Genomic DNA, 12,280 nt, shown 5'->3' on the forward strand with positions numbered 1-12,280 from the left:
AGATCAGAAAATAGGCTAACAATCTTCTGCTGTTTTTGTTTTTTTAATTTGAAAACATATTATGCACTTTGTTCGTTTAGTTGATAAGCCATGACAGAAAATACTGTTCGCTGATTTGTTGTGAGAGAAAAACATTATTTTTTTCCCAAATGCATGAAACCAACAAATGATGAGCGTATTTTGCCAATGGCACGACAATCGAGCACTCATTCAGCGACAATCGAGCACCCATTCAGTACTGAAGGCACACGCTATATATCTATAGTACAAAGGCCGGAAGCCCAGACTGAAGACACACTAGCTGTACAACCAAACACATGCAACCAAACCTTTCAAATTTATGTTGCAAAGACTCTTTTCAGTCAAGCACTGGTGTTTATATATAAAGTTCAAAATTCATTCGTCACACGCACAGGTTCACAAACAGCTTCCATAAGAAAACACAGACGAGTGCGCGCGAAGCCAGGCACTGTAAAGCGTCTCGTATCATCTCCAGGCAAACATGGGACCAGCACACAAATGACTATACACAGGGAAAACCATCACAGGCGAGCCAACGGACACACATCGTTTGCCCACTCCCTACTTCTGCCACTAGGACGAACTGGCGGCACCAGCGGCTGCTACCACTTTCCTCTCGAGCTCAGGTTTGTTCGCGCCGACGAGCTTGTCGATCTGCTGCCCGTTCTTGAGGAAGAAGAATGTCGGGGTTGCACGGATGTCCCAGGACGTGCTGAATTCCTGGACATGAACAATTGAACAGTCACGAAAAAAATTCGATGAATCGGGCTCGATGAAAGCATCGGGGCAACATATCAAGCATAGAACTATCAGGATGGAAATAATACTTCATACCACTTAAATAGAGTGTCATGTAACACATATCTATCTATTTACTTATTTTCTAGTACATAAAAGCTGATAGCATGTTTTGGGTCATCACTACAAGTATAGCACTTGTCTACAATTCATACCTTTGAATCTTTAACTCAAAGAAACTGTAACTGTAGATAGACTTATCCTGGTCTACTTCAAAATATTTGCAGTAATTCTCATGGTGCTTCTCAGTGAAAGCAAAAGTGAACATTTCGAGTACATTTAGGTTATTCGATGTGGCTGAAACATAGGGCAATCTGCCCAAACAACCTTGAGGTATTTAATGCTAGAACCTAGCAGGATCAACAGGCAAATAATAATACTAATACAGCATCAAGACTAGATGCATTGCTTGATCACAAAGAAGTCCAAGCCATGTATATTTCCATTAACTCATTTGACATGTGTAAGATTGAATTACCATCAGGTCGTCGACGTCTATTGTCAAGAACATGAGTTGAGGATAAGTCTTTGACATCTCAGCATAGACAGAAGCAATGACACGGCATGGCCCACACCAGGAAGCACTGAAATTTGCCACAACCTACGAAAATAAACTGGTGAGTCTAACAAATATAATTCTACAACTTGTACTGCAAATCCTCATCTGTTAGTTCACATAACAAAGCGGCCTTACAAGAAATCAAGAGTTCAGACTTCAGAGGTCTAAACAAACTTAATTAAAAGTTTAACAATACCATAGGATGGCTCTAATAAGATGAAATGGTCCATTTTTATAGGATGACCATGCTAGCAGCAGTTACAGTTCATAAATTAGCAAACACTCAATGCGCTCCAGCATATTATTCAAAAGAGTTCAGGCTTTACAAGTTGGAACAAAATTAAAACTTCAAGACCAGATGTGCTTTTTAGAAACTGAAAGAGTCCCTTTTGTAGGATTACTATGCATGTTAAAGTTCTAGCACATAAGCACTTCATGTGATCCTCCTTGTTTTTTAAAAAGTTTTCAACCAGAAGTTTCTGAAAGATATGAATTAGTAAATCATGTTCAGACAACAAAAGCAGCAGGAAACCAACTTTTTGTAGACAATTTTGTAATTTGTTAACTGGCTTTTGGGCTATTGGAAGCATGAATCTCATCCACACCTCAAACTCTCAAAGTGTTTCATTTAACAAATTGGCCATTATTGATACTAGGCAGTTTATGCAGGCTGGTTTCTTGAACCTATTATATCCATAGCAAAGCACCCACAATGCAAAGTGATAGAATTAAACACCATGTAACGCGTAATCAAAATCAGAATACACGAAGGACATCCAGTCCTTTAACTTTTACTTACGGTTTTCCCATCTCTGTTTGCTTCTGCAATCTTCTGCTCCCAGCCCTCTTTAGTTGTTATAACATGCACATTTCCACCTTTGAAATAAAAACTTTCTTCGTCATCACGACGTGCCTGAACAAAGAACAAAAAAGTTATTAACTTCAAGGAAAAAAACACTTGCACTTTCAAGATTGGCATCCTTTGAGAAGGCTCACCTTTCCCGCACAGCCTCCCATTGCGCACTCCAATCAACAAAGCTAATAGCACACCAGTGAACAAAATACTGCCTGAATGATGCCATACCTGTCAATTAGTATCCAAAAAAAAAAAAATTCTGGCACTAGAAAATTATACGCGTGTTCTGATAAACACTGGATTTGAATGAGGTGCATTGGTCATCTAAAATTGTGCAAACAGTATTGTCCTAACTGATAAGTGTCATGGAGTGTTAAAAATGATAAACGAGTGGTAAACTGCAACCATGGATATGGTTCAATAGGAAAGGGAAACACTATAACACCTATGCTACCCATAACAGGCCAGTAAATTGTTCTAACATTCAGCAATTATGCTGCTAGCATATCTGAAAATTACGATGCAGCTATTTCCAGCTCGAAAACATCCTCTATGAACAAATCAACATGACAAAGCACAACGAAGCATTTTCTTGTGAATTTCACGATATTTGTGACAACCCGCCCCAGCTAAATTCCTGAAACCTCCCAGCATATAGAAGAGCATAAGAGCCTCCACAACGCGGACACCACCACTACGCTTCCACGAAGCATTTCCTTGTGACAACCCACCAAAGCTAAATTCATGAAACCTCCCATCATCTCGGTAAACAAGGCCGTATCGTTCGAGACGAGGAATCGCAATCTTTGGATCCCCAAATATATCTCTAATATATGAATGGATCCGCCAGAAGCCGCACCGGAACCATGAACCATGGGGTGGAATCAGCGATGAACCAAGCAAAGCGAAGGATTACCTGAGAAGAACAGAGCAGGGAATCCGGCCGGCGAGGGGAGCCGGCGCCAATTCCGGACCAGCGCCGCGAGCAGGGATCTGATTCACCGCCGCCGCCGCAGCAGCAGTCGCCGCCGCCGCCGCCCGTGTCGCAGGATTCCAGGAGAGGAAGAGGGAGGGATGCAGGGAGGAGGCGGAAACGGAAGGTGGGCGGGCCGCGGACGTGGAATTCTAGGCGGGCCGGCTCGCGTTTTTTTGGTTCTTGGTGGGCACGCGAGACGAAGGCGACGACGAGACGAAGACGAAGACGGCGACGACGACGCGGCGGAGTTGGATGGTTCCGGCCGGCTTCCCGCGTCAGGCCAAGGCCCAGGCGTGACCCCACCCGCGCCCGCGTTTGCACCGGCCACCGTTGCCTTTCGTTCGGCTTCCTCCTTCCCTTTCCTCCTGCGAAATTTGCTTCCGTTTCCTTTTTAGCCTCTTTTTTTTTTCTTTCCGAAGGGAAAATGAAGCATTGTTTTTCTGTCGAGGACACAAAAAATTGGTAGCGAATTTCGCATGTGGATTGCCTGCCTCTTGGGCTACGGGTCCACGTGGATAATGCCTGATTTTGGACTTTCAATTTGGGGGGGACAAGACGGTGGCTAAAGAGTTTTTTCATATTTTCGTTTGTGTTTATTTATTAAACAACTACTACATCCAGGGGGCCAGGGACACCATTAGTGGCAGAACAAAAAAAATGATTAGAGGGGCCCAGTTAAACATGGTCAATCCCATCAAATATATTCTATAGTTTGTAAAAGATTTGTAATTATAATTTTAAGAGAGTTAAATACACTGGTGGCCCTTTAACTTGTGCGACTGTACCACTTAGGTTCATAAATTTGCAAACTCGAAATTTTTCTCTCTAAACTTGTTTAGTTATGTACCGAAGGTCCATATATCTTCATATAGTTGTTGACTAAGACAAAATTTTATAAAAAAACACCCTAGCATAGTTATTTTCTTAGTTGTGCACTGCGCGTTCTCCCACCTGCACCTAAAACCCCACCGACAGGCCAAGATGAATTGGTGTGCATTCGCATGTGTCGTCTATCTCGCTGCTATGGATGGGCTTCAACGATATGATATCTCGCCGTGGACAACCTGAACTCCTTAATTTTGTGGGCCATAGTGGAGCCTTGCTGTTGGACAATGCTCGAGACGGTGGCAGCATATTATTATTAGTGGTGGCATGGTATGGTAGGCCTATGGACTAAATCACTTTGCTTTTTGGTTATTTGCTTAGCTTGCTTGCTTTTAGGTAGCCTCCTATGAACTGTATTATTTACTTATATGTAGAATAAGAATACCTTTGACTGCAGCTTTAGCCATCTGCATGCATGCTTCCGCTGTGAGAAGTCGGATGTTGCATCTTGAACTCAAAATCTTTTTTGGATCATCTTTGATTGGTTAACACATGTAGCTTGGTGCCTGTACGAAGCAAGTTCTCCCGATTAAACTATTGAGAGATTATTTTGTAATTGTCAACATATTATATATATATATATATATATATATCTTTTTATTATAAAATAAACAATGAGTAGTCTGCCATGTTACACATTCATATGGTATCGTTAATGTGTCTTAAAGCTTAGATTTTCCAATAACTACCAGTTCACCTGTCTTAGTTCTCTGAAGTGATTGCAAATTGTTAAGAGCATCTCCAACAGTTTTGTATTTGTGATTTATATTTTTGTAATTTGCCAAAAATCGTAAATAAGGTATCCAACATTTTTGCATTTGGAGTTGTTTGTATTTTGGACAACTTGGCAAATGAGAGCAAATTTGGCATAATTGCCAAACCGCGGACGGCTTGGCAAAAGCCTAATCGTGCGCGTCTTCCGGTCCCCCGCGCGTTCCGGACTTCTCTTCACGCCATATATGCTCCATCGTTCGCGACAAAACCCCCCGGCCCTCCACGCGCCGCCGTCCGCAGCCGATCGAAGTCGTGAGGGACTCCATTGCGAGCACCGGCCCTCCATGCACCGCCGTTCGCTGCCGATCGCGACCGACTCCATCGCGCAGAAATTCCCTCCTCACACGCCACCATCCACTAGGAAGCACTCGATGCAGCAGCTGCGGCACTCAATGCCTACTCAGGGTAGCAGCTATGGGGAGTGGCAAGGCAAGAAATGGCGGCGACGCGATAGAATTGGCGACGATATAACTAGCGGCGCGGGTATCCAGGCGCGCGAAGAAGTCGACCGCGCGGGAAGGAACCGCGACCGCGCGCCACACGGAAAAAAATTCGCACCCGGGTCTACTTTGGGTAAATGCTAAGTCAATTATGCAAAACACTTGGAGATGACCTATTTTTAGACTTTGCATTTTGTTTTCTGAGTTTACAAACAATAACAAATGCCAAATCAATTATGCAAAACCCTTGGAGACGCTAACAAACTGCGGAAAGTTCCTTTTGTTTTGGAAAATGCTTTTTTAGCACGTACTTGTAAATATCAATCTATGTTTCTCAGTGGTAATGTCTAGATACCAGCTTTATACATCTTATTGTGAAAATTTTTGTTTATTAAGTAGCAATAACGATAATGAATTTTTTACTGAACCTTCCTCTACAACGTTTAGAGCATCTCCAAGAGACTAGGTAAAATTATATTCTAAACTACAAGATTTGGTCATTATGTAAAATAAAAAACTCACTCAAAGCATAGAGTTTGACAACAGCCTTTGTATAGGATAGCTAGTGAGGATGACATGCTATATATGATAAGCGAAAATTTAGAAATAGCAAACTTGCTATTTTAGCAAAGCAGATAGCACACCTGTTGGACTTTAATTTTTGCTTTAAAAATGTAAAAATAGCATAGATAACATAGATAATATATCTGTTGGAGTTGCTCTTAGTTGACTGGTGCAGGTACAACGCCTTGATGAGAAATTTGATAAATATCTAAGCAATGAAAATGGTAACTCAGAAATCCACCATGAGCTACAAGATGCTCTCATGGCAGCAAACAATTAACTACCCAAAGCACCATGGGAGGATGGTGTCTGCAAAGTGTCTGGAATCGATTGAGATGACGAGAGCGTCCTTCTATGTGATAATTGTGACTCAGAATACCACACTTATTGTCTAAACCCGCCACTGGCACACATACCGATTGAAAACTTTGTAATCTGCAACAAGATTACAAACAAATAGGCCTTTGGTCAGCGAGGGTTGTATTATTATAAGTGCTATTTGCCATCATATTTTCTATAGCAGATAATGACAACCTTCTTATATGTTATTTTGATCTTCAACTGCAGAGAGTATATTTGCTCAAAATTCTATGTGACGAATTGCGCAACATAGCTCTCATCTGGGAACATCTAGATCAGTGTTTAGACAAGTCAAATAATCTCTAGCAGAAATTACGTCATCTAAATTATGAACTAAAAGAGTTGAAGGATGAAAAATGATCAAGTAAGCAATAGTAGTTCAGGATTTGTGGAGAATCAACAGCGTACTATGCCCACAGCATCAGAGCATCTTGAAGAGGCTGAACAAGTTAATGTTGGAGCTGTTGAAGGGGTTCCTGCTGGTTTATTGAGTGTGGGTAAACCTTACAGTATGACAATGATATATCTAGCACATCTGTTATCGAAGAAAATAAATCTTTGGGACTTTCAAAACAACCATTAGAGATAGTTACTGATCGGGACTATATTGGTGAGGGATCTAAAAGTTGTAAGAAATCATTAGGTGACAAAAGTGGTACTTGTAACTTGTGATAACTTGAATATGGGAGAGGCTTATTCCACTACAGTTATCAATGCACTAAACGGAGATTTGTCTGATGAAAATATTACGTCATATTGTGCCAAGACAATAATGAAACATCTACATCTAAATTGGTCGACTAATGTGCTGATAACAATGAACCAAATAAATTATATCGTGAGTATAACATATTTTGTTTTAAGGTTTTATGAGAGACTTTTTAAGACATGCAATATTATTACCCATGTGATAAATAGAGCTAGGACTTGGGCCGTGCCATTTGAGGGCAGGTCGTGGCATGGTCTTTTGGCATGACTCGAAGCACGGCACAACATGAAATATTTTGGGCCGTGCCAGCACGACACAAACACGAGGGTCGTGTCGTGTCCAGAATGTCGGTACGGCAGGCTACATGGCCCGCCCCGCATTTTGGGCCGTGTTTGGGCTGGCACGACACAAAAATGGCACGTAGACATTTGTATAACTATACAATACAATTTTCTAGTATTTATTATAGTACCTCTCATCTAATTCTTCAATAAATTATAAAAATCATTAATTTTTTTTATTAAAATAGTACACACAAGATATAAATATTTAATATCATAAGTAAAAAAATAAAACTAGTAAAGATATTTTGAGGGTCGTGCTTGGGCCGACATGACCTGCCGACGTGCCGACATGCCATGGGCCGTGCTTGGACCGAAGAAAAGATTCACCGTGGTGTATCGGCTGTGCCTAAACTATCTCCAACAATAGTCACCCAAAATACAAGACCCATTTGTCCTTTGGGTAGCGCTACAGGTAAAAGGTTTCATACCTATTTTTAGTCTTCTCCAACAATAAGACATAAAAGACAACACTCTCTGCAAATGGGTCTCGAGGAGAGAGGATACCCAAATTTGGGTTATAGCTCTCCTGATACCAAAAATGGATCTTCTATATAGGTACTCTGTTGGAGACTATAGGTATTGTGTTGGAAACCTATTTTGGGTTTGGGTTCGAAATAGACCTCCTATTGGAGACAGCCTAAAGAGCATTATCCAAAACAGCACGAAGCACGAGAGGGCTGGGCTGGGCCGGCACCGCACGGCCCAAGTCCCGGCTCCAGCGATAGGCACTAATATCTATATATGTACTCGAACCGATAGTATGGAGATGTAACGGAACTTATTCGTGGATTTATTAGTGCTCAATAGAAATAGATATAAAAAATTTCTTCCAACCAATATAAAATATTATCTTACCCGCATCACAGAAAGACTATCTCCATGACTATGTTAATTTTATAAATTTTTCCTTTTAGATTAATTGTCACTTTAACGTTGCACATTATTGGACACGCTACCTAGTAGTACTAAAATTTGAAGGCGTGATATAGAAATCAAATAAATTACTATTCTTCTATCTCCTATCTCCTATACCTAAATAGATGAACCTCATTAGCATATTTTCATGGCTTCTCAGGAAGCCACGTCAGCATCGGCCCACACCAACACCATCGTTCATTCCTCAGAGCAACTCACCTGCACTTGGAATGTACGTGGGCCATGTATATTTGCTAGGCTGCATTCCTCATTCCAAGCAAGGTCCAACCATCCCCGCGGCCATGCTAGATGGACCATATATGTTCCAATTTTGTTTTTTTTGCAAAAACATATGTTTCAAAAAATAAGTTCAGATGCCAGACAGACAAGAGTAGAAACTGGAACAAAATCATTCTGAATTTTGATTTGGTCAGGTGCAGTACAGCGGAGCCATGGACACCGAAACAGAATTATTTAATCTGTGAACAAAATCTCTATAACTAAAAGGAAAGGACCCATCTACCACATCTATGGTGAGGCCACAACTCCCATCCCTTTTAGCCATGATAGGCTATCCCATCAACCTAGGCCCCACTCACCCATGCAAAATTATTTTAGCGAATTTAAAAAAGTCATAACTTTTAAACCGAAGATATAAATTAAATTCCGATTGCACCATTAAATTTCTCATAACAAAGCCTTCAAAATAAGATCACACATGGATATATTTAGATAAAATTTTATTAATTAATATTTATCTCTACAACTAAAAATTATGGAGAGGCCCATCCACAACTTTCATCCATTTGGTGGTCTTTTTTACTGCGAGATGACATGCTATCCCATCAACCTAGGCTCCACTATGCATGCAAAATTGTTTTAGCGAATTAAAAAAGTCATAACTCCTAAACTAGAGATATAAATTAAATTCTGATTGCACCATTAAATTTCTTATAACAAATCCTTCAAAACAAGATCACACATGGATATATTTAGATAAAATTTTATTAATGAATATTTATCTTATAAAGATAAAATATTTTCTTTTATTGAGTAGAAACAATATTCTAGGTTCAACAGACAATGTTCTGTCTTTGTAAAAAAAATATTATCGATTTAGAAGAATAGTATTTTGGTTTTAGGTTTATGAAACTGATATTACAATATACATAAAAATACATAAATACATGACATAGATAAAAATAATAAAAATCTAGAGTAAAAAGCATAAGAAAAAAATAAAAACACAAAATGGAGAAAAATTTCAAATAATGTCAAAGGGTTACTTTTTAAATATCGTAAATATATTTATAGAACATTAACATCACTAAATACATAATAGAACATCATTAAATATATTATAGAACATCATATCTATTATAGATTACATGTATACTAAGTGAACACCGTAAGAAACATCATAGAACATCACATATATATTACGTAAACATGACATAATACAATATAGAACACTAAATATATACTACATAAATATCACATATATATAGAAAATAAAAATAAAAAATAAAATTACTAAGAAAAAAATATAAAAATAAACATAATTAACAAATGATAAAAAGTGCATAGAGCAAATAAAATTAATGAATAATTTAAATAAGGATAAAAATAAGATTAAAAGGAAATAAAATATAAAATAAGAATGAAGAAACATAGAAAATCTGAAAAGGAAAAAGAAAAACAAATAGAAGAAAGGAAGAACAATAAAAATAAAACCAAAAGAAAAAAGAAAATAAAGGTAAAATTAAAATAAGAAAAGAATAAGGAAAGGACAGAAAATAAAATAAAATCAAAAAACAAAAAATTGAAAAGAAATGAAAAAGGAAGAATATAGATAGAAAAAATAAAATAACAATGAAGAAACATAGAGTATGTGGATTTTAAAACCCGTAACAACGTACAAGCATTAACCTAGTATAAAGTATAAATTTTAAAAGAGTCACAACCAGAATATTAAATTTCACCTAGTTAGGTGAGGTTATCGTAATTTTTAGCATTCAAACTTTATAAATTTTCACTACCAAATATGTCCTAGTAAAATTCTCATATGCTATAGTTAATGGTAGTGTTTTACTACTACTTAAAAACAGTACGAGAATTTTACCATTTTGGTAGTGAATGCAATTCTTATTTTTCGAGGAGTCAAATAGTCGGAACTTTGACTAAATTTATATGAAAACATACTAAAATTGATGATACAAAATAAATATTATTAGATTAGTGAGATAATTTTGTCATAATAAATTTATTTGGAGAAATAAATGTTAGTGCCATTTTCTATAAATTTGTTCAAACTAGTTTGACCGATCCGAATCTTATAATTACTTGCTCTGTCCTAAAAGCTTCAATTTCTAGAATTCGTGACAGTCAAACTTTTTTTAAGGTTGATCAACTTTATAGAAAAGAGCATCAATATTAGGACATAAAATGAGTAGTTTATAAAATATATTCTATGATAAATTTAATGGTACTAATTTGGTACTATAAATCTTAGCGTTTTTCTTTCTAGAATTTCAGTCGAAGTTTAAAAAATTTGACTTAAGATTTAAGATACAGATGGAGTATATTCTTTCGTGGACGGAGCCCAGTGGAGAAATTTCAGCAAGCGTAGGAATGATGATTAATTGGTGCTAATAAACCTGCCAGATTTACGTTTCAATTGCAATAAATATATTGCATTTACACTCAATAAATCTCGTTTCAGAGCTCACCACCAAAATTAAAACGTCTTCACAGAGCGGAGACACTATAAATAGATGGCCATATGCAAATCGTTAGCCACCACACCACCAACAAGCACGAGTTGAGTGAGATCGAGGTAGAATTGGCAAATAGCTATGGCCGGGCAGGCGCACAAGATCACCGTAGCGGCACTGCTGCCTCTGCTCATCCTCCTGCCGCTGACGATGCTCTCTTCCATGGCATCAGCCACGCGCCGCTCGCCGGCAACGGTGAGCAGCGAGGGTTTTTCGGTGCTGAGGAAGGTCCCAACCGGACCAAGCAACGAGACCAGCGATCCGCCGCCGCCACCGTCTCAAGTGACTGAGAGCCCTGTCATCGACTTCCCGGTGCTGAGAAAGGTCCCAACTGGACCAAGCAACGAGACCAGTGATCCGCCGCCGCCACCATCTCAAGTGGCTGAGAGCCCTGTCGTCGACCTCCCGGTGCTGAGGAAGGTCCCAACTGGACCAAGCAACGAGACCAGCGACCCGCCGCCGCCACCATCTCAAGTGGCTGAGACTGAGAGCCCTATCGTCGACTTCCCGGTGCTGAGGAAGGTTCCCTCTGGACCTAGCAACATAACAAGTGACCCGCCGCCGCCACCATCTCAAGTGGCTGAGAGCCCTATCGTCGACTTTCCGGTGCTGAGAAAGGTTCCCTCTGGACCTAGCAACATAACAAGTGATCCGCCGCCGCCGCCGGTCACCACGACCGCGTGATTCCCAGAGCTGCAGTGGTGATTTTGATGCTTGTATTGCAATTATCATGCAGATTTCATCATGCAAACTCGCATTTGTAGTGACATAATTCAGATGCCTTGATCGTAATGTTTCCTTTGATGAAGTTCAAAAAAAAATTCTCTAGATCGATAATTGAAACGAAGTATTACAGATATGATCCCTGAGTTAATGTATTTTGTGATTCTTTTTTTTTTCATGCTACATATATGCTTCGCTTTGGTTCGTTCTTTGCATGGGTGGATAGACAAGATCGGTCAGGACTCAGGACCACTCCTGCTGGAACTGACTGTACCTGCAGGCTGCAGCGCTCGCCTGAGCTTGGGCCAGAAACGCCGGATCACGGTGGCGGCAAAAGGGCTATGATCCAGAGCTCAAGCTGGTTCCGGCGAAGAGGAATACATATGTCAGAGAAGAAAACCATAGAGATGACGCATGCATAATAGATAATACCCGTCCTATGTTCTTATATCATGTTGTTGTTTTTTTTTCCTGCATGCCAGTGTTTTTGTACACTATGTCACGTTGATTAAGTACTGATATGTGAAGCAGCAACATATATTCTTCACACAACTGATGCCAATATGTTACGGTTTCATGAAT

At 39.4% G+C, this 12,280-nt stretch overlaps 2 protein-coding genes across 2 annotated transcripts; one reads left to right on the plus strand and one right to left on the minus strand.

The window, feature by feature from the left end:
* LOC8071229 (thioredoxin H4-1) lies at positions 319–3,601 on the minus strand. The gene is made up of 5 exons (XM_002440637.2): positions 3,151–3,601; positions 2,375–2,446; positions 2,178–2,291; positions 1,298–1,420; positions 319–741 (listed from the first exon to the last, which is right to left on the minus strand). Exons 2-5 carry the CDS (start codon positions 2,393–2,395, stop codon positions 595–597), a joined length of 405 nt encoding a protein of 134 aa, XP_002440682.1. The 5' UTR covers positions 2,396–2,446; positions 3,151–3,601; the 3' UTR covers positions 319–594.
* LOC8080934 (proline-rich receptor-like protein kinase PERK12) lies at positions 11,057–11,659 on the plus strand. Its single transcript, XM_002439308.1, has one exon. It carries the CDS (start codon positions 11,057–11,059, stop codon positions 11,657–11,659), a length of 603 nt encoding a protein of 200 aa, XP_002439353.1.

This window comes from Sorghum bicolor, chromosome 9, assembly GCF_000003195.3.
Source record: "Sorghum bicolor cultivar BTx623 chromosome 9, Sorghum_bicolor_NCBIv3, whole genome shotgun sequence".
Taxonomy (NCBI): Eukaryota; Viridiplantae; Streptophyta; class Magnoliopsida; order Poales; family Poaceae; genus Sorghum; species Sorghum bicolor.

Coding starts and splice junctions, on each gene's coding strand:
- LOC8080934 (XM_002439308.1), top strand. CDS start 11,057: ATGGCCGGGCAGGCGCACAAGATCACCGTAGCGGCACTGCTGCCTCTG.
- LOC8071229 (XM_002440637.2), bottom strand. CDS start 2,395: ATGGGAGGCTGTGCGGGAAAG. Junction 2,292..2,374: donor TGGGAGGCTGTGCGGGAAAG/GTGAGCCTTCTC, acceptor TTCTTTGTTCAG/GCACGTCGTGATGACGAAGA. Junction 742..1,297: donor TAGACGTCGACGACCTGATG/GTAATTCAATCT, acceptor GTTCATGTCCAG/GAATTCAGCACGTCCTGGGA.